This window comes from Xiphophorus hellerii, chromosome 6 (assembly GCF_003331165.1).
Source record: "Xiphophorus hellerii strain 12219 chromosome 6, Xiphophorus_hellerii-4.1, whole genome shotgun sequence".
In the NCBI taxonomy this organism is placed as follows: Eukaryota; Metazoa; Chordata; class Actinopteri; order Cyprinodontiformes; family Poeciliidae; genus Xiphophorus; species Xiphophorus hellerii.
This window is the reverse complement of record NC_045677.1, coordinates 1,201,052-1,227,918: the sequence shown is the minus strand read 5'-3', so window position 1 is coordinate 1,227,918 and position 26,867 is coordinate 1,201,052. Positions and strand designations below refer to the sequence as shown.

The following is a 26,867-nucleotide window of genomic DNA, read 5'->3' as shown; positions in this document are numbered from 1 at the left end:
AGCTTGCATAAGAAGGAGCAACTGTGAACAAAGCAATACATGGTTTGGCCAATAGAACAGAAATATAAAATGATGAAACAGTTTTCTAGAACATTCATCAGAAGTCCCTTTGGGTCAACACTAAGTCATTGAAAAACATCTCATTCAAATTAAGAAGTTTTACTGAGTGTTGCTTCCTGTAACAAGAAATCAGACAGTGAAACATTAGAGGTATGAGTGGCATAAAGAATGTATATTTTCCTTTACTGTAGTACGATGCACTGCACATATGATGATGGTGCACTGGACATGATTTTATAACCTTTAGTTACTGTTAGATTATTGGTGGAATAGATTTCTTGGGTATCTACTAACACTAACCTCACTGCAGGAAGAAAACTACAAAGCAAACTACGGTATGTGTACAGTGTTTTATCAAGTCTAGAGGACCCCAAAGGACTTTATACTACATTCAGTCAGTCACAGATTCACACACTGATGGTTGTGAGCTACATTGCAGGCAGAGCTTCCCTGGGGCAGTCTGATGTCATGCATTGCCGGCCTTCTGACCACTAGCAGCAGGCAAGGCGGGTCACTGTGTCATTGCCCAAGGACACAATGACAAAGACAGTCAAAGACGGGGTTCAAACTGACAACCCACAAGACAAACTCCTACCTGATGAGCAGTGACGTCAGACCACTTTTTTCAGTAATGAGTAATCTAACGCATTTCTATTTCAAATCCAGTAGTCAGACTACAGTTACTTATCGATACCACTTTACGTTACTATTTTCTTTTGTAATTTTTCTATTGTATCAAATTGATATAGGAATAACAGAAAGTTGGCCATTCTAAGGTTTTTACCTTCCAAACAGCTTCCAGTCCGGGGGTGGGTGGGCACAGCTGAATCTGTGGCCGGGCAATGCCCCCCAATGCCCACCCATGCCACCGGGCCTGAGTTAATATATTTGCTGTGAGTGACTTTGAGCTCTGCGTTGTGCTCCAGAAAACCGCAAACATCGAGACTCATATGAACAGCGCAATGAACGTGAAAACAGCCACGAATGAACGTGTCCCTAAAGTTGTGCGACTAAACGCCATTATAATTATTAATATTAAGATAAATGTCACAAATCTGTGCAGCGGGACAAGCTACTTTTTCAAGGAGAAATCAGTAATCCGATTAAAGTTACTTTTTCAAAGTAACTATGCCATCACTGCTCCTGAGCCACTGTTGCCCAATCAATTTTCTCTCACTTTCATACAGCATATACTGACTTGAGTAGATGGTCATAAATGAACATTTATGGGTCTCTGCAGCATTGATGCTGTGTAGTTTTTATTTTTATTTTTTACAGTATTCCTCAATTGTAGTTATGAAGAAGAGGTCAATGTGGTCCTATTTTAGATTTTCCAATCAGTGAGGAAATTGCTAAACATTATGAAAAATGCCTTTGATATAATTACAAATTTAGTTTTTTTAAAAAGTGTTTTTTGTTCTTGCAAAGAATCTGCAATGTTCTATTAATTATGTGGCTGTTCCAAAACTGGGGAAAATGGAAATAATCAGCACTCACATTACACAGATGTGTAATGTGGGCAAAAAAAGGACATGTTTTGGCTTCATGTCTTCGTCAGATTGTTACAGACAAGCAATGTGTCAACAGAGAAATTAAAGGGCATCTAAGGACATGTTTTGGCTGTCCTTGGGTCTGATTGCCCAGCTAATCAGAAAACATTTGTGATAAATGAGCATAACCAGTGACATGCAACATTAATTGAATAAATACATACAATCACAAAAGTCAAAGAAAACAATTCAACATGAATTCTTACTGTCTCTAAATAGTGGATCAAAGGTGCTTCCCTGTGTAGCAAAACTTTATCTCTTAGTCTGATAATTTTATTAATTAAATTAAATTAAATTAAATTAAATTAAATTAAATTTGATTAATTTTATTTGAAATGGAAAACTTTTCACCTGTATGAAAATGTAAGAACACATTGCCTTTAATCATCGCACTACACTGAGCACAACTATAACGAGAAATTACCACCAGGTATTTGAGACAAAAAGTGAGGAGAAGGGGTATAACAGTCTGGTCTAACTACAAAGTCCCCCAGATTCTTGGCCCACTTATTAGCAAAACACATATGGTCGCATACCACACCTCTGAACGGTGGAGAACGGTGCTTTTTTCCAGTTATTTTGGGGACACCAGAGTAGCAAACCTTTTTCTGATTTTCTCAGATTTTCTGTCTCAAACTAAATTCATGACATGGTGAAAGTTTAAACAAACAAAAGACATTTGTTTGTTTTTTTTTGGTTGTTTTTAAAAAAAAACACTAGATATGGTATGGTCACTAGACAAAACGTGCCAAAGATAAACCTTAGAAGGAGGTTTAGGTACTAAAACTACATCTCTGTTCAGACTTTTAACTTCTTCATTACATTTTTTCATATCTGGCCCCCATAACCTCTATCCCTAAATCTGTAGCTCTTTAGCTTGTATGTTAAAAGCTTCCTTTGTATTACAAAACCCTCTGACTCCCAGAAGCTGACTGAAAGGAAGACATTTCTTAAGACTAGATAAATAACTACTGTAATGTAAACATATAGACAACAGTCTTAAGTATATCTGATTTATTAAGAAGTGCATCTAGAAAGGAAACTGATTCTGTGCTGCAATGTAATAAAAATTTAAGGGTAGGCTCTGAAGATGGAATTTTTGTATCAAAAACAGTTCTTGTTCAACACTAATTTGGTCAAATTTAACAGGAAACCTGTGGAGGGTATAGAGGTTTCTTTCTTGTTCAGATAATATACCAGCGCTTCTTAACCCTCTTTTTGGGGGATGTTTGTGTATAAGTTGACAATATCCATAATGCAGAGTGAATCAGTTTCAGAAAGTTTGCCGATAGATGAAATTTGTGTGAAATATGAACTGTATCTTTAACATAAAAAGGAAGCTGCTGTACAATATGGGAGTTGACATATAGTAAGAAGTTTTGTTAGAGACTGATTACCTGCAACTATAGGACAACCAGGAACAGGTTCTACCTTAGATTTGTGCATTTTAGGCAATGTGTCAAAAACAGGCCTCACAGGGTGTTGTTGCTAAAGAAAATCATATTATCTTTTTGTGACATGGCTATCCTCAGTAGCTTTATCTAGGAAACTCCCTATTTCTTGTCCAAAAGCCAATGTAGGGTTATAACTCAATGGTCTATAGCTATCTCAAAATCTCCACTCCATGAGCATCTTTGTTTTGAATTACAGTGGCACCAACTTTGTCAGCTCTATTGTCATAAAGGTAGTTCTCATTTTGCATGGTAGCACACTACTTTCATCCTCTTGTACAAAAGCTGGACCCTGTTTAGCAAGTGTTCCAAAACAATCAGCAAACCTTGTTTTCTGATCACAGTTTACCATATTTTGTTTTACTATTTTTGTACCTACTTAATATTGTGAAAGACCATGTCAGTCACTTAAAAAAATTATATGTCATAATTACAAGACTCAGTCATATGAGAGTAAAAGTACCTTGAGTCTTATTTTACAGAAAATCTCAGCAATCATATTTCACAATTGTGATTTAGAACGAAAGAACGAAAGAAAGACAGAACGAAAGAGAGGAAAAACGAAAGAAAGAAAGAGGGACTCTTTATGAACTCAATGTACCACCATGCTTTGCGTGCATCCGGCCCCTCCTCTCTGGTTTAGCTGAAGTGGTGACAGTTACTGTTTTTACGCCCCAGGCTGCAGAAAACGCCTGGTTTGTACCGTGACAGAACCCAGAACTGAACCAAGTGGACCTGCTGCTGCACCGCGGTATGTAAGAGCCTGCTTATTTCATCAGCCAGGTTTTTATGAGATCAGAGTCCGTTTAATAATCTTAGAACATGTCGAGAGTAAAGGTCGAGTTTCTAGCTGATTTATTATTTGCATTTGAAGAACTGACAGCAGGATTTGTTGAACTTTCTCTGTTCCGAAGGTAAGTTCCGTCATTGATTTATTCCAGCTGCAGGATCAAGTTGAACTCTTGCCAGAAATCCATTTATTTAAATCAACTAATTATTCATAGCAACTGAAAAACTCTCAACGCGACGTTGTGCGGTTCTGTTTACTGTATTTGTTCCTTTGTTCGGAAGTTATAGAAGCAACCAGAAACCAAGAGTACTGATGTTCAGACAGCGCTACTTAGAAAACAACCGCACAACCCAATAGAGGAAATCAGACAAAATGGTTTTTTTTTGTTTTTTTTTTACCACTTTTCTAAGCGCGTTTAATATTAAATCTATATTAAAATCCACAATTCTTTAGTAGTATTCCACCTGTATTTGAACCAATCTAAATCATGTGTATGAACTTGTATGTAATGAGTATTTAAATGTGTCCTTCTAAAGTCATTACAACTACTAATGTAGAAATTCTAGCTGGAAGCCCATCAACTCCCTGTGTCTGTATGACCTGATCAAAGTCTGAGAGCTGCTGACTCAGTCTGCTGAGTTGGAGCTGGGCCTGTGCTATATTTCACTCTCCATGATAACACTGTCAGAATTATCATGTCTGTATTTCACTGTGATAACATCACAACACACTTACATCATCCAAAGCGGCCATTTTTCCTCCAGTTGGTTCAGTAATGGATCTTTCATCTGCTTTTAAAACTTACCAGCAGGATAAGAGACTCATGCATGTTGACCCACATGGTAGCACACTTAGTGAACAGCTGAGTTTATCATTTCAAGCACCACAGATCTCCTGCTTGATTTCAGCAACATGTCTGGCTCCAGTGAAGGAAGGCTCTGAAAGTGGACATGTTGTCGGACATTCTCATTATTCAGAATGGAGCGGCATGTGTTTTCGGACTCCGTCAGAAAACACACAGATGGGTTCCAGCCTTGTAAACTGAGGATGTGTTTGCCTTTAGAGTCTTAGATGTGTTTAGTTTTCAATTTTAAAGCATTTCATGACAGAGCTTTAAAATTTACTGTGGCCCAAAGTTATGTAAAACCAGGGCCGTGCAGAGATCTTTGGAGGGGCAGGGGCTCAAAGTTAAAAAAAGGCACATTGAACAAGATCTTAAAACTCCGTACAACAACATAGCAACAACCCATATTAATTAATAATCTACTTGGATCCTACTATATCATTGCCATCATGTGGGGACAATGCGAAGCAAATGTAGTCTATTTTCCCCAACAGGTAAAGTTGCTGTTTCTGCTGCTAACAGTCCTGGAGGGCTGAGCTAATCTGAGATTGTAGCTGTTAAACAGAGGAGAGAAGGTCTCTGGTTATGAAGTTATGAAACAAGCAAATTTGCTGCCATTTTACTAATTAAGCCCTAATAATATCTATTTAACCTCTACAACAACTTGGCTACAGGCTGATTTATAGATCAAAAAAGCTCAAAGGGGTTAACTCTATATAATAGTTTGATGTTAACACCTCTGAGATCTAGAATTATAAGCCTGGGATATCAAGGCAAAGAAAACTCAGTAGCTGCTGGCAGGGGCCTCCAGACATTCAGGGGCCCTAGAAATGGTTTAATTGTAACACAGACCATAGATCTAAACCTGTAGAATTCATCGTTTATAGAGAATGACAATGTTATTACATTTTATTTAATGCATTCAGCTGAGAAAAAAAAAGTACATTTAGGATTTAATTAGAAAGTTTACTTTGTAAAAGTTTAAAGAATCATCTTGATAGTTTGATTGTTGTGTTACCATGGCTACAGTATGGTGTAATCTTTGTGTTTGAGTTGGGTTTGTTCACAAATACATCACAGCAAATAACCAATAATCAGTGATTGATTTTAAACTTGGCCAATAAATCTGGTCTCCCTCTCACAGATTCACCTTATCTATATTTAAACATGTTAGTGATGCTGAGGTTCTTAGTAGGACGGGTTTCGGGGGGGTTCTGCCTAAGGCCCCATATTACCTTGGCACGGCCCTGCATGAAGAGCCACTGCGATGCGCATCTCTGGAATCTACCTGGAATCTACCTGGAATCCCCCGGTGGCCCCTATGCCAGTCCGCTGATGCTTTGGGGACATTTTGATTCATTTCATTTTGGCATGTTTGGCTTTATGCTGCGGTTCTAATTATTGCTACAGTATTTTCGCTGATATTTATTTTGTGAACTCCAATTGCTATGGGCCAAATCTTCCTTTAACACTTTAGGTTCTGCAATAACTTCTATTTACAGCTGCTCACCTCCAGCCCAGATCCCGTCAGCAGCGGCTTTAACCAGCCTGATAGAAACGTAAAGGAGAAGCAGAGCGAATAGTCCGCAGGTGGTACCAGGTGGTACCGGGGCTTTGAGGTGCGTCGCGACTCGTGGTGACAGTCGCAGTACCGTGTCTTATATCAGGATGTCTGATATAAAGACAGATATTCTTTCTATCTGTCGGTGGACCGACTCAGACTGCCTGTAGCGAACCGGGCTTTTAGCAGAATGATTAAGTTAAAGTCAGAAGTTTTCTCTGCAGCCGAAACATTTCTGTGTTTAGAGGCGAGGCGGGTTTTGTCCCGCTATTGCGAGGACAATTATGAAAATATAAATAGAAACAGTTTTTCTTATCTCAACATCAGACCTACTTTTTTATTCACAAACCAGTGTATGAAAAATATTCTTGCCCATAATTTGATAGTTAGAGGACACAGATCCGCCTCCTCCTCACCATGGACCCGGAGTCTGAACAACATGGAGTCATTTTTAGACTGAGGGCAGCCAGACTAGTATATTTTGCTAAATTTTTATATTTAGCAAAATATTATTGCTTAGGGGCACAAGCAGGCCTTCTGACATACAGATGAAAAAAAATAAAAAATTGGGCACTATTGGCATCAAAGAAAAATGGGGCAGGGGCTCAAGCCCCCATTGCACCACTCCCCTCTGCACGTGCCTGTGTAAAACTATAGCTTCACTTAGCTAAAGCTATTTGAGTTACTTATATTTATTGGTAACTGGAGTAATAGTTATTGTAAAATGTTGGAGATGATCATACCTTATGAGTACAAATACTGATCAACAGGCCGAGGTCTGGGACGTGTCTGCAAGATGCATATTATGAGCCCTTCTGTTGTAAAGCAGGGCTAAATTGTAAAGTTAACACTGATTAAACAAAAATGATTAAAGTAAACAAAGGAAAACATGTTGCAATGGAAATATCAGCAACTACTGTACATTTCCAATGCAAATGAGCACAATATTTTTACTTTTTTTTTTTTTTTTCTAATGTCAAAAACACTACTTCACAATTGCGGTGTTTCCATTAAATAATAAATACAATTAAAATCCCACGTAAATAAGTTTGTTTACATGATAAGTCATTAAAAATCATTGTGGTGACTGAAGTAAACGCTTCCAGGAGATTTATTCATATTACAGCCATGGCTCTAGAACTTCTCATCACCCATCAGAGGAGAGGTCAGCATCTTATTAAGGCTTTGTGCATTGTAGGCCAGGGCTTACAAGCTCTTTGCTGCTATATACAAACTGGAATCATCCACTCAAATTATGACATACCATGTTTTTGCAAAATGCACCAATTCTGACACTGCTAAAAAAACCCACCTCTTTCTAGCATAAAAATTTTTTGTCCAAAATGTGAGTTGTTTTCAAGATTGATGTTTCCATTAAATACATTTATTTTCACAATGTATATAGTGTTGTTGTGATCTTGGGGAAGACACTTCACCCACACTGCCTGCTGGTGCTCAGTGAAATTTTTTCAATTGGTTATAATTTGACGCTGATGTGTTAAAAGATTAAATGCCAAAGTATAACTTTACAAGATGGCCAGCCTTCTTTATTTTATTTTATTTTTATCACAATTTCCTTGGAGGAATCATCATAAAATGTTGACTTTTTTTTCCTCCTAACATGTGTTTTTCTTGTGTCATTAGGTCTGTATTCTGGTAATATATCCAGGGGTGGAAATTAAAATTTTTCTCCGCCATCCACAGTGGCTGGTAGAGAATTTTTTTATCAGCCACTCAGACATTTCACCAGCCACTGTTTGTTTTTTTCTGATACAAACCCCACCAGTACAAGCACATTTTTAAATGGTATCAGTAGCTGTTTTCTAACTCTTCTATTTGTTTTCCCTTACTTATTACATTTTCTATTGAAATTCACAGTTATTCTTATTACTAAAACATCTCATGTTCATTATTAATTCATCGGGCCATCATCATTCCTGTGTTATCCCAGTGTTTTTCTGACTGACCGCTAGCTTAGTGTTGGATTCCCCCTCCTGGACTCAGACACACACTTGGCCTCCTCCCTGCATGAAATATTCTTCCTTCATGAACATTTCCACTCCTTCTTACAGGGCAGCAGCAGCTAACCTGAACTCTTCCTCAAGCTGTCCCTGGTCACGTCTCTCATCATAATCCTCTGACGATAATGAATCCTGCAGTCATTAATTCCCCCTCCATCTCTGCTACTGAATCTGCTCCAGTGGTCAAAATTTGGGTGGTAAACATATAGGTTAGATTGACACATTTTTCTGAATGGGCTTATGTGCTTTTTAGCTTTTGTTGTAGTTTTTCTGACCAGTCTCGTCTCGTATCCGCTCACTTTTCTCAGTGAATGCAGCTTTTTTTTGTTGTTGTTCAAATTGTCAACCCGCCACAGTGGCGTGTGCGCTGCTCCAATTTACATGACACTTCATACTTTTACCCATTTTTGGCCAGTGGCGGGAGCTAATTTCCACCCCTGAATATATCACTTAATTCTCACATTATTCTGACTTCTTTCTCTTACTATTCTAACTTGATGGATGTACAAATTTTTCTCTTAATATTTTGACTTTTTTCTCAAAATGGAAAAAAACAAAAAATAAAACAGTTCTTTGATTAACCCAGCCCTAATACTCATGCTAATACTAATACTCATGCCTGAAGCCTGTAGCCCCTGGTAGGGGCCAGTCTCTGGGAGATGGATTGGCCAAGCAGCAGTGGACCTCCCTACCTACTGCTACTCCCCTTCGCCCCACCCCTCCCCTGTTACCTGACCCTGGATAGGTGGAAGAAAATCAATGGATATTTGTTGAAACTGTCACCATGTCATTTTTTCACAGATAATCTGTGGGGAAAAAAATCTGTGAAACAAGGCTTCTGCCTTGTTTCAGTGCTCCCAGTGCTAACTAGACACAAACAGTCAGAGCCAGGAGGAGGGTTTTAGTGCTGTCAATCACACTCTGTAACTCTGCTAATTACCTCTGCCCCTTGCTCTCTGCTAGGGTGCAGCTAGCAGATCCTGTTGTGAGTGCATAGCCGGTTAGCATAGCCACCGATGGCGGCAGATAAATGATTTTCCTGTAACGATAAGTTATTTCTCTGCCTTTTGCACATTGAGCAGCATTGATTGACAGCATTAAGTGCCTCCTTCTGGCTCTAATTGGTTGTTTTTGGTTGGGAGCGGTGCATTTCTTCAGAAGGCAATAGTAGCATAGGGAGAAGGTGGAGGAAATCGATCTTTTCGCAGATTATCTTTCTCATAACATGGTGACAGTTTTAACAAATAAGTAAAAAAATCATTCTTTATAAAAGTTACATAGTGCAGCTTTAAACATGTGGTCCCCAACCAGCACTAGAAGTATGTTTTGTGAGCATGAATCTATGTTTTCCGACAAAACTCAAGAAAAAATGCCTTTTTTTGTTGTTTTTACATTAAATCTTTAAAAACCTCAGGCAATCCGTGTATTCATGCAAAAAGTATTAGAATTTCTTTGCCTGTGCACTCACTGCATGTCACCTGATTCAACAGAGGCGCAGACTGAGAGCCGCTAGCAGCAATCACACTTTTAACAGGAGGCAATGTGACAGGAGCCAGAAGACGAATTCTGTTTAGAAAAACAACTTTGAAAAGAAAAGTGTTTTGAACTGCAGATTTTCCAGGAGTGTGGCAAGTTACGGAATCACAGGGCTTGAAGATACCCAGAGTGGTTTTCATGGCTGTTCTACTAGAGCAACTAGCGTGCTGTTAATGGAAATAATAATGGACGCCACCATCTATGGATTGATTTTAAAGTTCACTCAGTAATAGGAGCCGACAGTATCCTCACACGATCATAAAAGAACAAAGGGAGAACAGAGTTGAAAAACAATTGTATTTTATATTTGCCAAGCACCGTTCCTTTAATTTCACACCAATGGAAAGCAGCATTGGGAAACATCTTTATGTTTTCTTCTCAAAATTGAGTCAATATGTTCACACAAACAGACTATTAAAACACAGATGATTCTTCTAATGATATTCCACATATTTTTATTGTTACTGTCACCAGTTGATCTGGGTTTGTTTCCTGAAGCACCAACAGCTGTCTTTGGCTGAGGGGGAACTACAGCTAGGGAGAGCAGACTGCAGATGTCGACGGTGGTCCAATATGTGTTGTGGAGCAAGTAAATCGTGACATGCATGCAGGCCTTGGACTGAAGCCTGGTTTCAGCTCATTCTGAAGAAAAAAAATAAAAATATATATATATATATATATAAACACACATGATTCCCAGATATTCAAAAGAGGTCAAATTACCTTAAAAGAGTTCATTAGATAAATCTTAAATATGGAGGCCACACCCCCTCCTTCCTCTTTAATGTTTTCTATTCTGATTCAGTCAGTACAGGCGATTCAGTATTGTCATCCAGCCATGTTTCTGTCAGAAACATAACATCAATAATATGCTCAGTGATGAAGTCATTTACTAATTGACCTTTTGCTGATAATGATATTTTATTTAGCAGAGCCAGTATAAGCTTTAGACAGAAGATGAGTGTGAGGTTTGATTTCAGACTGTTGGATTGTGTATTTCGCTTATTTGTAAATTTTCTTTTAATGATCCAGACAGGTTCTGGCCTGTTTTGTAGTGTTGGGGGGCCAGACACATTCTGGGGGAAGACGGGTGTAAAGCTACTTTCTGGAACCCAGTCTCAGATCTCTGAAATGCAGAGTGGTGGATTCTCTGGGGAGGCAGAGCCAAGATGGCTTAGATGAAGTAAAGTCTGCTTTGTGAGCACTAAGAAGAGAAGTACAGAGGACAACTTGTTCATTCCATCTGTAAATTTAACTCTGTCACACTGTTGCATATCAGTATTTTGTTTTATGGTTGTTGGAAAACATGGTCCTGTAGGAAAATCACACTCTCATGTTACCTTTCTACTACAGCATTGTAATATAACAGCTGGCCAAATATTGCTCAGGGTAGCTTGATGATCTGAGCAATCCTCTTCTACAAAAAGCAAGCTATGTTACGAGTTAGCATAGCGACTAAGCAAATCTCATTGCCTTTCACTTTTATTCTGGGGAAGAGTTCAGTGAATCGAGGACAGACCCATTCAATAAACTAGATTATTATATTAATTTCAGGAACACACAGATGGTTGTTAGAAAACCTTTACTCTGCTAATGATTTTTGACATATAGTTAATAAAAACATGACATTTAAAATTAGAATATTAGATCAGATCAATAAACTATTTTTAAAAACAGAAATGTGGGCTTAATGAAAAGCATGTTTACTACCTGCTTAAAGGTTATTTTCAAAAGGTTCTTTTAATCTGAAAAATTTGGTACTGTAGTTGTCTTGCAATCCAAACATTGTGGGGTTGATTCTAGCCTCCTCCTGCCACTGGTCCATGTCCCCCTAAGGCCAGGCACTTGACCCCAAGTTGCCCACTGATCTGTGTATTGGTGTAAGAATGCATACACTTTCATGAGTGCAGCTTGGTGAATATAGCTCTTTAAAGTACTTTGAGTAGGCAGTGTGACAAGAGAAGTAAAATTCAAAATCAGTCTATTCTGGGTTTTACATCCAGATTCACCAAAATTGATTTATATAGTGCTTAACAACAACCCAACTAAGGTCACCAAAACATTTTAATGGATTGCTTTGTGAGATCATCTGAAAAACAGTGAACAGGTAAGGCCAGGTAATGAACATCTACAGTATGTAACAAATAAGAAGCACTTAGATAAAACTGAATATAATTGTAACAAAATATCAGACATAAGAAATCAAATCAATACCTTATTATGCTTATTTTTAATATGTTTTTTTTTCTTCTTTTTTTTCCTACAGACTCATCATGAATTTCTTTCTGGAATCAATCCAGGTCCTTTTTCTCTCTTTATGGTACAACATAGAATCTCTCATTCACCTCTTGGTTCCGAGGAAGAAAAAGAACATAGCTGGGGAGGTTGTTCTGATCACAGGCGCCGGCAGTGGAATCGGTCGCCTGATGGCTCAGGAGTTTGCGGCTCATGGTACCGTGCTGGTTCTGTGGGACATTAACCAGGAGGGCATAAAAGAAACCGCAAGATTGGCCAAAAATGGTGGAGCCAGCAGAGTCCACTGCTTCGTCTGTGATTGCAGCAACAAGAATGAAGTTTACAGAGTGGCTGATCAGGTAAGTCTTAGTTTTTACACGTTTAACTGAGTAGTGTTTACATATGGACTGACCTTGGGGTAAAATGGCCTCAATTGCTTCACGAAAAAGCTGCTTTCTTAGATGTTTGTAATTAGGGAAAATTCTTTCTCACAGTAAAGTAGAATGGTGGAGCTTAGACTGTTTGGAGGCAGTAACAGTTACTGATCATCGCTGATTTCTTTCCATGATGGCATTGTGTTAAAACGCTTGCATGCCAACTGGCAAAACTCCTGTTTTATTGAAATGTTCACACCTCCTGATAATCAACCAATCAATTCCTTGATAGTAAACCCTAAACACTACTTGAATCTGCAATGCTGTTAATTCTTTATTTGATAAAAACTTTTAATTTTGTAGAATATGTTGTGGGATTGTGTATACTTGGAATTGAATTAAATAAGTTTTAATTTTGAAAAGATCAGGAGGTAAAACCCTACAATAGAAATGGAGTGTATCTGCTGTATGCCTGTAAGTGGCTTGGATGTGTGCTAAATTCCAGTCCGCTTGGCCCAGTCATTCTTTAGGTTCTGGGGCCACTAAGTTTGTACAAGTAAGTGTATTTTTTCTTGAAATACTTCTTTTCTCCTTGCAGGTTAAGAGAGAAGTGGGTGATGTCAGCATCTTGGTGAACAATGCCGGAATTGTGACAGGGAAGAAATTCATGGATGCTCCAGACTCTCTGATTGAGAAGACCATGGAGGTCAACGCTATGGCTCACTTCTGGGTTAGTCAAAACACTGATTTGCAGCATTATTAAAGGGATCCATGATTAGTTGAAACAATAAACTTTATTTGAGAAATATTTATTTCACATGTAAAACAATGCAGAGAAAGTGTAGGCTGTTTTATAAATTTAAATAAAATGTCACTCTGCAATGCATTCTGGGTAAAATACGTTTGCTAGGTCCAACTACGCAAGCTCTGTCCAGCCACAAAGGCATTGAATAACGGCGTTAGGCCTTTTCAGTTTGAACTGGACTGCGTTGAAATTGATGGGAATGTAGAAATCACAAGAGATAATGAAGATGAGGAGGACCAAATGGAGGAAGAGAAAGAGTTGGCAGAAGAAGCTGGTGTTTGCTGCTGCTGCCACCTTCAGCTTCATAAACGAAACAATGAAAGACATGTACCGCTGGTTGGATGGTGTGATCCGGTAAATAGCTGACATTTATTGGGTAATAAAAAGTGGCAAACTGATGGAGTGAAAAATAAAATCATACGTTACACGAATCTTCTGTACTCCGATCAGTGCAGCTGGGGGGAAATTTATTTAGTCTGCATACACATTACTAATTCAACAGCTGCAACAGACCTCCGAAGAGCTCACAAAATATCCCAAATCTCCCCAAATCACCCACTTTCAATGGTTGCTGAACCTCTTAAAGGATTTCTTATCTATTGGTGTGTATTTGGACGTGTCGATCAACGGATATCTTTCCTTCGACATAGGCAGTTTACTTGGCTCATTTCTTAGTCTATGGATTAAGAACTGTGGATTCTTCCAGTCCACAGTTGAACTGTTTCAAACAGCCCATGTGACTACTTACAGCACTTTGAGTTATTTCCTTATCTATCCAGACACAAACTCCCTTCTGATATTTGGATCCAAATGACCTTTATTGAATCATGCAGACATCCTTTTCAGGTCAAAGTGACCTAGAACTCTACCGTAACACATTTCCTGACTAAAACTGCACAAACTAGAGATGTGCCCATCGATTGGCCACCAATCATAATCGGCCGATATCCGTGAAAAAGTATGTGATCGGGCGTGCTGTGGTGGCCTAGGGGATAGCGCGACCCACGTTTGGAGGCCTTGAGTTCTCGACGCAGCCGCCGCGGGTTCGATTCACGGACCCGGCGATATTTGCCGCATATCTTCCCCCTTTGCCTTCCCCCTTTCCTGTCAGCCTACTTTCATATAAGGGACACTAGAGCCCACAAAAGACCCCATGGAGGGGAGAAAAAAAAAAGTATATGATCGCCAATCACTGGCTCTTGTTGCCAATCACCAAAAACGATCACATGTATCTCACTTTGTGTGCAGCTGATCTCCTCTTTCCTTCACACATGACGCAACAAATCCTAAGCAAATAGTGTGGACATTCAACTCTGAGCGTGAATGGGGACGTTTACATATTGCAATGGAAAAATACCTCTGGGGTGAAGCACTTCAAAATGCATGAACAGAATGAATCTAATGGCACTTAAAAAACAAGCACTTGAGGGAATATGGTTATATCAGAAAAAATAAAAACACATCCGGAGCAGCCAGACAGCAGGTAGAGCAGTGCACAAGTACTAACATTCACTCGTATTAGCATCACGGTCAGAAAGCTAAGCAAATAACCTGAAAAATAATTTCAGTCTTCGAGGTGGATGACCAGTGGTGTAAGATCTTGGATTCTATTCCCACTGTTGGACCATCGCTACTCGAGATTGGTAGTAATATTTCACAGATGTAGCGCCGCTCAACCTCCACCTGGCAGTGAACTCTCACACCGAACATCTGCTTAAGCTGCAGTATGTAACTAAAGCAAACAAAAACAGATTTTACATGTGTATTAAAACTTTCGCTATGTCCAAACATAAGACAGATAATCTCTGGGGAAAATAATCTCCTCTGCCTCCTCCCTATGTTCTGCAGAATTACTCAGCTCAGTCAGAAACAGAAATATTTGATGCAACCTGCATTTGACTTTGAATGAATGTTTCCTCTTTTTCTTGACACTATTTGTTATAGGCAGTGTTATTTGACTCATGAATAATTTAGGATACTGAGAATCTTACTGTTAAATATTATTCTACTGATTGCAGGTTTTTCAGTTGACTTTTGACTAAATAGCTGCTCTATTGTGCCTGCAAGTATTTTGCATGTTTTATGTCTAAATTAAGTGAATTTATTGCCAGATCATTTTTCCATTTTGGTAGATCACATAGTATCATTTATACCTAAAGCGAAAAATTAACGTCCAATCCAGGTGATTGGCAGTGATCGGCCCTCATGGGTGACTGGAATCGGAATCAGCAGTGAAAAACCTGATCGGGCATCCCTAGCACAAACAACATAATTATTCACCTACACATGCTCTGTGTCTGTTCCAGTCTTCGGTCCGGTAACTCCTGTTTTGGGTCTGGTCTCGGGTCCGTGGTTTCACATTTAGTACCGGCACCAGTAGCAATATCTTCATCATCATTTAAAAAAGCTTCCAGCGCTGCCTGTCTCTGATGTTTCTCCCAGCATCTTTTGATCTCTAGTTGGCGGCAGGGCTTAGGTGCGTTATGGATGAAAACTGTCATCACGGCATTTGGTTATTGCCTGCAGGGTAACGACCTGTTAGATCCTTCATCAGTTTTGCTTGTGCAAATGACTCAAATGAAGTTATGTTCTTCCAAAAGGTTTTTCCCATTGCTCTCTTCTTTATTTTCTTCATTTGGGAGATGATGAAGACTCACCTCACTGTTTCTGTTTTTATTTTTTGTTTTTTATTTGAAATTACAGCCAACAGTGATGCCATTATCTAAATTTACACTAGTCAAATGCAATAAGATAAAAACAACTCTTGTAAAGTTAGCCTCCCTGTGTTTACTTACGGACCAAAGACCAGACGCTAAACAGGTGTTGCCGGACCATACCGCATTATTAACCCAGCATGCATTGCACAAGTATCAAAATAGCAACATCCAAGAGTGAAAAATATAATGAAAGATATGAAATTTTGAAATAATTGAGTTATTAAATATCACAAACAGAAATTTTAAGTTGATAGGAAAATTACATTTCTGTCTGTCTGTCTGAATGTTATAAAAGATAATTGTTATTCTTAGGATTAGTCTGATCATCTAACACTAAATCTTTTGTGAAATGTGGTAGATAATTTTTTACTTTGTAGTTTGTACATTCCCATTTTTCATGTATTTTTTTTTACTAATAACAGTTGTGCATTTTATTTTTATTTTTTCTTATTTGTTTTCCTTCTCTCAGACCTACAAGGCCTTTCTACCTGCCATGATCGCCAATAACCATGGCCATCTGGTCAGCATTGCCAGCTCTGCTGGACTCATTGGCGTAAATGGATTAGCAGGTGTGTCCTCTTTCGGTCATACAATTGACGTGATAAAGCGGGGCTGGTCCTAGGATCCCTAGGATCCGACATGTGCTTGCGCACCATGAAGCATGCAAGACTTGCTCTTTGTCACAACTGTAGGCCTGCCATGTCAGAAAGGCCCAACTTGCTCAAATATCATCCGTTCCAACACTGATTCTAGCATATCCACCCTCCATATTCCCTGGTGTGCATTCCCTTGTTAATGAGATAGCACAGCAGGGATCTGACTTCTTATTTCCTCAAACTTGAGTTTGACTTGAAGAGAATAAATCAAAGGTGAAATATTGTAAACTGAGAATCTGAATTAAGGTTCTGTCCAAAGTATTAAAAGACAACATTGTGTTGATGCTGTAGGTGTTGATTGTGGTGGTGGGGTAGAGGTAGAGGAGCACTTGACCAGCAAGTACAAAGTACCTTTGTTCCTCCAAGGACAGTAGTTGTCATTGGCCAACGCCTTCTCTGAAATACTTGGGCTAAAATTGTCCATAGAGTTCTTTTTTGATAAAATGTATGACCAAAAATCTATGAATTGGGTGAATCTTGATTTAATAAAACACTACATTCACATATATACCCACTTTGCTTATTTGAAAAAGATGATAGTCAGACAAATCAATAAAAAAGCCTATTAAATAAAAATCAGTGAAAGTCAAAGATTATAGTGAGCAATAATGAAATAATTAATGATTATGAGTGATTCACCTCATACTTAACCTCTTATCTGAGTAAAGTACAATCTTGTTTTAGAATAATTCATGCCAGATTAGTAGAGCGGCTACAACTTGCCAACGAACACAATGACTGGCCTAAACAAAAATTGTGTAATATTTTGTGGACTAAAGTCCTGAAAAGACTGAATTCAAGCCACAGTACACTGTGAAGATGGTGAAGCATGGTGGTTCAAGCATCATGATATGGGAATGATCCTTATACTACAGTGTCCTATTTTTCACATATCAGGGATCATGGATAGGTTTGAGAACACAAGAATACTGGAGGAAGTCATTTTGCCCTGGAAGGACATGCCCTTCAAATGGGTGTTTCAACAAGACAATGACCCCAAACACACCAGCAAGCGAACAAAATCAAGGTTCCAGAAAAACAAAATTCAAGTAATGTGGTCAGCACAATCCTTGGATCTTAATCCCATACAAAACGCTGACATAAAAATGCTATTCATGAGCAAAACCAAAAAATGCTGAATAATTGTGGAATATATTATAATTGTCCTGGGCTGCAATACCTGTTGACCGGTGCCAGAAGTTGGTTGACTACATGTACTGATGTGAAGCAGTTATCAGAATCTGTGATTATGCAACAACAAAACATTAGCTTATGATTCTCAGGAAAGTTGAATCTTTAAGTATTTCTTAGTTTATACATTTTTGAGTTTGTGAAGAAAGATGTCAATAATTCTGTTTTTTTAACATATTTCTTGACTTTCTGTGAAATGTTATCCTATCCAATTACATTTTCCGATTTTCTTGCTTTGAAATAGAATGTGCAGTGTCGCCAATGCATTTGTGTTCACTAAAATACAATTTATTTGAGGTTTACTTACCTTTTTAAACACACTATTACTGTGAACATAACTGTAACTACAAAACTACAAAACACTTTTATCGGTTATTATAAACAATGATTCAGTGGTGATGTTTATGGGTCTCCTCAGGGTCTGATTCTGCACCAGCTGCAGCGCTACAGATATTCCAAGGAGCATATCAAAATAAACCCACCAATTGATTCAAGTCACGGACTTTACAGCAATCCCTCATACCAAGCTTTCATGTAGCAACAGTGGAGAGAAAAACTCCCCTTTAACACGAAGAAACTTCCAGCAGAGCCAGAAGCTGACTGGGGGCAGACAGAATATACAGTCTACTTCTATTTTATTTACCTGGGCATCCAACTGAATGTAAACCTAATCTCTTTGCTAACCTAATCTAAAACTAACTAGATTAAACCCCTAAAATCAAAATTTGTTGAACTGGTATCCATTGGTATCCACAATACATTTCAAACCAGTATGCTTTATAAAGACTTTTTATTTTTCTAACTATATGGCATATTATGTGTTTAATAATTTTCTGATTTTGGTAAATTAGAATGAAGAGAAATCTAAATGCTAGAACAATGTGTGATAGTGTTTGCTAAACTTTCTCATTAACTTCTTCAAATTAAGAAGTTTAAATACCCTAAAGTAACTGTCTTCAAATAATTTGAGAATATCCAGCCAACATACCATTCACTAATCAGATCCCTTCTGTGCCCCATAGATAAATGTAGTAGTTTTGTTGTAAAATGTTGATGTCAATCCCAAAACAAATGCAAAAACCCTTGTGAAAACAATACCTGAACAAGCTAATAAAAGGCTATTGAAAGGTGTTGATCTGTATCTTTTCACATAACTGCATTCAGACTGTGATCTGAATACAGTGATAAAAGAAATCGTTCATTTATATGTATCATAAACTTTACCACTATCTGTTTTTGAGTCATTGATACAATGAATAGCACGTCCTTAAATATTTGATGAAACTAGACTGTACTTTTGTTGACTTTTTGTGTGTGTTGATTCTTCTCTCTACAGACTATTGTGCCAGTAAGTTTGCAGCTGTAGGTTTTGCTGAGTCGGTAGGCCTGGAGCTTCTAGCAACAGGGAAAGATGGGATCAAAACCACCATTGTGTGCCCCTACTTTATCAACACTGGGATGTTTGATGGATGTCACACCAAGTAGGTCCTTCTGCTTTAAAATCAGTTTGAATTAAAATCTTTGCAGGTGTTTTATATGTGAACAGTTTGGGGCTTGGGACAAAATCCTCTGAGCACACACACTTAAAAGTTCAATTTTCCAGATATTAAATCTTTCAAGGACCTGCTCATGGAGTTTAACAGAAATAATTCATAATAACACATATTTCTATATGAAATGTGCTGTCTTGCAGAAAACTGCAAAACAACTAAAATGCAGAGTACCTTTAAATCTAGACTGAAAACCCACCTGCTTAGAGATGCTTTTGAAACCAGTGACGTGCGGTCAGGGGAGGCAAGTGAGGCAGAGCCTCACCTGTCATAATGGAAAAATATAATGATAAAATAATTTATATCGCTATTTTCACCCTGTGGTTTGTACTGTAAAGTATTTATTTTTTATTTAGCTTAACCAATTTTGATTATTTTTTTCTTCAAAATCGCTGTATTTTTGAATTTTCCCATTCAAATCCTTGGAAGCGCAGCTGGTGAGGCAGCAGCGAGGTGAGGCAGCAGCGAGGTGAGGCAGCAGCGAGGTGAGCCTCACTTGGGATTGCGCAACCTCTCGCTAACTGCCATTCTATGAGAGCATGTTCCTCCTGTCTGTATAATAAAATGGTTAAACATTTAATATATGAACTGATTTTCCATAATTTAGCTTATGTATATAATGTACAGTGTTATTTTTTTTGTCACCAACTGTGTGTGTCACGTGTTTTGTGTCCTGAGGAGCGATCATAAACGGCAGAGAACAGATTCGAGGTGAGGCAGGCAGTTCTCTTGCCTCATGGCAGGGGGCGCTCATAATCATAGACATTGTGACTCCACATCTGCAGAGTAAAATACAGTAACAGCGAACTAGCCATACAGTAAAAGTGCAGCGATATATTTATAGTTTTCTCCTTGTACCACAGCAATCACTTATTAAAAATTGCAAAATAAACATTAAACCTAAAACCATACTACTGCAACAGACTAAATGTTCTGCTCTTTGTGTGGAAACTATTTCAGTGTTGTTTTTTTTAGGGGCGTTGTTGTCAGTTGCTATAGCAACGAGTCTGTGTGTAGCCTGGCCAATGCAGAGAGCGAGAAAAACATGGTTTTGAGTTGCACTTTTCGTGCTTTGCTGTGGAGCATAGCACGAAATTAATAGTGCCTAATTTTCCATGTTTCATTGAGTTAACGGAATTATTCTACCGTGGCAGCGTGGCTATGGATGGTATGTAAAAGAATTGTCTTTTTGCCCTCCAGCGTTGTCCACATTTGTGAAATTTCCCCATGTAAACAACAACATGCAGGTGGTCTATATTTGTATATCTGATTATGATTAAGTCAGTGCCTCACCAGCTTTGCACCTCACTGCACGTCACTGTTTGAAACATAATCAACAATCTGATGTTTAACAATGGCACTTGACAAAATGTAATGTTTCAATTGTTGCCTATGTGTTCTATGACTTTGTATTTTTATGACTTACAGCACCTTGAAATAGGGCTGTTGTAAAAGAATACTGTAGTAATCGAGTACTAGTACTTATTATTGTTAAGATTAATCGAGTAATCAGAAAAACCCTGCAGTGTTCTATTTATCCACTCACCTGGATAAATACACCAGAAGCGCTATTCCCAGCATTTGCTTTGAAACGGTTACCACGCAGTTCCGGGAGGAGAAAGGCTGTTTGCTAGTCAATTCAAGAATGCTTATTTGTCCACAAAAAATGATAAAAACACAATGTTATGTTATGTTCCAGGTTTTAGATTTATGTGGGTTATCCAACTCTTCTCTGGACAAAAACAGCTTGTTTTCTGTTATAAAAGACGTATTAAACCAAAAGTAGAACGGAACATCTTCATATCCTTTAGGAAGACACCCACTTGATTCAAACATAATCTTATCCTGTTATCACTTAATATCACTTAATATCACTTTATTCATGGATGACCAAAAGATTTGTGGTGTTTTTCAGGAGCAGACTTTGGGTATTTCATGCAAAAAAGAGCCAAACATTTTCCCTCAAGGGAAGCTAATGGTTGCTGTGTGTGTGTATGCCCCTCACCTTGCTCTAAATTTGATTATAAGGCCTTTAATATGATAATTTAAAATATTGAATTAAATTGTAAATTTTAGGTCAACACTCATGCCTAAGTATCAAAAATGAATAGATTAAACCAAGTTTCTTTGAACTGTGATTTTGTTGCTGATTGGTGATATTAGGCAGAGATGTGCTAAGGAAGCCTTTTACATTTTCTATGTTAAGTAGACAAAATTGGACATGTCTTTAATTTACATGGTTCATGATTTTGTCAGCTAATGCTGACAAAAGAATCAGGATTTTATTTTAGAGGAAAATTTGTTTTAACTGCCTTATGACCAAAATGTAAACATCAGCCAAAAGGGTTTATTTTGTTTCTATGACTGTAGAAAGCTTGAAAAATGTGCAGTGAATGAGGCAGCTATTCATCCATACTGTTTGTTTTTTTATGTGCTGTAGCAGGTTAAAAGGCAAAACAAACAGCAAACAACTTACAGGACAGTATTAAGAATTTATTAAAAAGTGAATGCAGTTACAAACATAATCTAAATGGACCAAAGCTTTCAGACATATTTTCCAAGCAAATGACAAACATTACAATACAAATCTTGTAAATGAAATCCTTGAACTCAATGACACAACCTGTCTCATTAAATGTGAATTAGAAAAAAAAGAATGAGTGCAGCTTTTTAAAAACAGTTTATGTGAGCAAGAGACAGCAGAAGAAAAAGAAATTAGGGTAGGTTAAAAATACTGGGTGACATAATCAATATGCTCATTGACAAAAGACGTCAGGACCTTCATGAAATTGTTGTGTTTTCTTAATTTCTAGTTGTAGAGCAATGTGTTTTTCAATTTATATCATAGATCAGTATTGCAAAGTATATACTATAAATTTTTACCCATGTTCGTTGAAAGATACAAAGCATTGGTGTCATAATCCAGTCTTCAAGGAGTGCTTTAAATGCCCCCTGTTTCATCTCAGCTGTTGATTAATTATGTTGCCTCTGCAGAACTTGATGACATACTGAGGAAGAAATTAAATCTTTTGATCCAACTGTGTTGGATGAAGGATATGTTTAAACATTCAGGACACCCTAAAGACTTTATCTTCTTGAAAAGACCCAGATAGCAAAATATGAGTGAAGCAACATTGAAACAACATTAGGCAGAAACATTGAATCCATGTTGAAGCTTGACATTGAAATAATATTGAAAGTGGTCGGTGAATCAACGTTAGGATTTTCCAGGGGTCTCAAACTCCAGTCCTCGAGGGCCGCAGTCCTACAGTTTTTAGATGTGCCACAGCTACAAAACACTGGAATGAAATGGCTTCATTACCTCCTCCTTGTGTAGCTCAGTTCTCCAGAGCCTTAATGACCTAATTATTCTATTCAGGTGTGGTGCAGCAGAGGCACATCTAAAAGTTGCAGGACTGCGGCCCTCGAGGACTGGAGTTTGAGACCCTTGATTTTAACCATAACTGACAATATATCAAAAATGATTCAACCAATTCAACCAACTGCAACCAATGTGGAACTATATGTATGTTTATGTTGATTTTACATTGAATCAAAGTTAAGGAATCAATATTGATTCATGTATATTTTTTGGTCTGATAGTTCTACATCATAACATACCATTAAAAGTTTCTTCAGTGGTGTTAAACACACAGTTTTGTTGGCAGTTGATGGGTATTATGTTGTTTAAAATTGTCTTACTTGCATATTTGGAAAAACAAACTTAATAATGTCAGCAAGCATTAATAATAGATTTTATCTAGGAAAACAGATATAGATCTGTGAACATTTTTGACTCCTTTTTGACTGTCAGAACAACAGTCTATTGTCCATGGAAGAACAGAGTCCATGAGGTTAAGCCTTGTACTGTAGGAACCAGGGAAACGGTATGTGTTGGGGTAACCCACGTTTGACTCTGGTTGGTGTGTCTTTGGTTCCTTGATGCCTTCCTCCCCCTCTGAAGCGTAATTAAGCCACTTCTTGACAGCTTCACTGCAGTTCTTGTCAGTCAGCTTTGAGTCAAACTGCTGAGCAGCAGCTGAAAAACACCAAAACAAAAGTGAGGAAGGCGCCAGTTAGAAAGATGATAAACAACATTTGAAATTAAATAATTAAATAGGGTGCTGGTTATAGATGTGAGAACAAACAGAAACTGTATGGCTCCACTTGTACACTCCCAGCTAAATTAATAAGGACACGCTAATGAATATTCATGAATAATTTATCCTAATATTAGTTGGCATACACAATCACATTTACCTATCAAGCTGCAGCATAGGCACAAAACAATGCAGTTATTTTTCAATAAACACAGTTAAGATAAAAGTAATATCACCAAACACAATCTTGCAGTGATTCTAATATTTGTGTAGATTCTTAGGCGTATGTATGTAGGGGTGTATGTGCTTGCGTCCATGTATGTATGTATGTAAATTATTATTTTTACCTATATAATAACCTTAATTAAGTAGCTTTCAAGACCAAATTAGTTAAACATTTAATATATCAATTGGGGGAAATTACTATAATCTACAGCATTCAATGCTTGACATTCATCACATATTAGAGCTAATTTTATTGACTTGTGAACCTGTTGCTTTATTTTGTTCTTGGTAAAGGGAAATGTCTTTGAGGTAGGAGCAGGCAGAGGTGGGGGGAGAGGGGCAATGGGGGCTTGAGCCCCTGCCCTTTTTATCCTTGATGCCCCTAGTGCCCTTTTTGAGATTTTTTTTTCTTTTTCAAAAGATTTTTTTATCTGTATGTCAGATGGCCTGTTTGTGCCCCTCAGCAATATTATTTAGCTGACTATAATAATTTAGCAAAATAAACTAGTCTGGCATACAGCAATAATGACTCCATGTTGTTCAGACACCGGGTCCATGGTGAGTAGGAGGGGGCAGATCTGTGTCTAACTATCAAATTATTTCCTATATTTATGTGACTGAAGGCTTTGATAAGAAGTTTAAAGATATCTTAAAAGCTTAGCTAGTCATGGGACTGCAAACAAACACTATGAATAACAGGTCATGATTAAAGAGTTTAAAAGATAGTGCAGATTTTACTGCAGTGGTGTTTCAAACCAAGTGATGCATCGTGTTAGAGCCACATGCTTCTACGTCTGCTCTCTGTTTTCCCAGAAGACCAGAGCTAGCTGTTAATGCCCTAAAGCCACTTTAGTAGTATCATGTTGACTAGCAGTCTGCTAATGCAACCAGTAAGATTGGAAAATGACTGCATTTCTCAATAATTTTCTATGATTGAGAAATGGTCATGGACTTAGGGACTCTTATGAAATATATTAATTAATTTCTTACAGTGTCTTGAAAGAGGATGGTTACATTTCACTAAGGTTACAGAGATGATGTTTAAGCAAAGGTTTGGCAGCCCATTTTAACATAGGAATGACTGGCATTTTTGTCAAGTTTATTTGTATAGCACATTTCAGCAGCAAGGCATTTCAAGTTCTTTACATCATAAAAACACAAAACGTGAAAGTCATAGAACACACAGTCAACAATGGAAATATTACATTTTGTCAAGTACTATTTTTACTCATCAGAATGTCTAATGTTTCATTTATAATGTTTCAAAAGCAACTCTAAACAGGTGGGTTTTTAGTCTAGATTTAAAGGAACTCGGTGTTCTAGCTGTTTCACAGTTTTCTAGAAGTTTGTTCTAGATTTGTGGTGGAGAGAAGCTGAATGCTGCTTCTCCACGTTTGGTTCTGGGGATGCAGAGCAGACTTCTGAGACCTGAGAGCTCTGGAAGGTTGATACAACAACAGCAGATCTTAAATGTATTGTGGTGCTAATCGGCCCAGTGATTATTAACTAAAATTCAGCTCGATTTAAAGCAGATTTCACAATTTCATCAAGGGGGTTCTTTCTCAGGTATCAGGTAAATATGTTACACAAATTTATTTAATAAGAACATATATATTCAACCACTTGATATGGAATTTGTTGATTTTTAACAATGGTGTTTTTTCAAAAAAACATAGTACTAAGAAATAATAGTTATTCTGATAAATAGCAGATCAGTAACCAAAATCCCTCAAAAATAATATAAGGTTATATTTAAATCACTCAGACGATGTCAGCTCAAAAAAATAAATAAATGTCCCAAAATTTCAGTTGGTGTTAATCAGAATAATGTCCACAATAGAGTCCCATATATTAAAAAAAAATAAAGTCATGAAAATTTTACCCAATTTCAATCCAAAGTCCCAGTCCAAAATTAAAAATCCTAAACGACAAAATCCCCCCCCAAAAAAGATGAGAAAAAATAATGGTACTACCAAAGGTCCGTACAAAAAAAAATAAATTCCAGATCTCACCTGGAGTGTCTTTTTTCCCCCTCGGTGGCGTTCTCTTGCACCGAATATATGCACCGGGCGACGTTTCCCGTCGCCCGGTGCATATATTCGTCCCAGCAGAGTTCGCTGGGACGAACTCTGCTGTTTGTCTTTTCTTTCATTTTTTACTTGTTTTAAATATCCATAACAATCCTCGCGCTGTACAGACGTGATGGTACAGTCCCTCTCTGACTGCGCCGCTGCACGCCCACACACCTTTTTATTTGGTTATCACAGCCACACCTACAACCAGGATGATGCTGTCCAAAAATCTGTTTTAAATAGTGGAAACTTAGGAAAATTCAACAGTCGAATGACTAAAACAGTCTTAAAAACAGTATGATAGACTTACTTTTTAATAAAAAAAAAAAAAATGGTGGTTATGTTACAAAAAGTATCTTAAAGTCTATTCTCTGAGCTACAGGGAGCCAGTGGAAGGACTTTAGAATTGGGGTGATGTGCTCTATCTTCCTGGTTTTAGTCAGAACGCCAGCAGCAACGTGAGAGAGCCAACAAATTCAATTTGTTCTGGAACTAGACAATCTCTAACATGTGGCAGATTTAAAATGACAGAGCAACAACATTTTTTTTTTTTTATCCCTCCAGGGGGTCTTTTGTGGGCTCTAGTGTCCGGGAGTCGAACCCGCGACGGTCGCGTCGAGGACTCAAGGCCTCCAAATATGGGTCACGCTAACCACTACGCCACCACGGCACGCCCCACAGAGCAACAACATAAGAATAACAGCATATAATAAACAAAATATTAAGCAAGCATGCAACAGAAAGGGAATTTATAATTAGTTTAAAACACCTAATTCAACCCAGATAATGGAACGATCTCTCTTTGAGTCGATTGTCAGTTGGGTCAAAGCAATGTCCAAAAATCCAAAAATTGATGGAAAATGGAGAAAAAAAACTTGTTCTTTTAAGGCAGGCGTGAGGAAGCTGGTGTCCCAGCTGGAGATTCTCAGAAGAACCTCTGGAAGACTGAGGGAAGTATTTTTCTCATTGAGGTGTTGAGAGACAGGTCAAGAGACTTGTCACATCTCTATGGGAACGCAGAAATGCGGGGTTCACAGACCACTTTCTAGAAGTTCCCTTTTGAACAATTCAGAGGTTTTGTAATAAATGTTTTTCCTGGCCAGCAGGTTAGAAGGAAACGGTTCAGTGT

At 37.9% G+C, this 26,867-nt stretch overlaps 1 protein-coding gene across 2 annotated transcripts in view; it reads left to right on the top strand.

Moving 5' to 3' along the window:
• Positions 1-3,680: 3,680 nt before the first annotated feature.
• LOC116721391 (epidermal retinol dehydrogenase 2) overlaps positions 3,681-26,867 on the top strand; it is a 34,965-nt gene continuing 11,778 nt past the window's right edge. Inside the window, exons 1-5 of one of the 2 annotated variants that reach the window (XM_032565085.1) lie at positions 3,681-3,812; positions 12,080-12,407; positions 13,021-13,152; positions 16,414-16,513; positions 19,128-19,272. In XM_032565085.1, the coding sequence (XP_032420976.1) occupies positions 12,087-12,407; positions 13,021-13,152; positions 16,414-16,513; positions 19,128-19,272 (698 nt within the window). In that variant the 5' untranslated portion in view covers positions 3,681-3,812; positions 12,080-12,086. Of the gene's footprint in view, positions 3,813-3,847; positions 3,976-12,079; positions 12,408-13,020; positions 13,153-16,413; positions 16,514-19,127; positions 19,273-26,867 lie in introns of those variants that run through there. The other variant, XM_032565084.1, reaches the window with a different exon arrangement.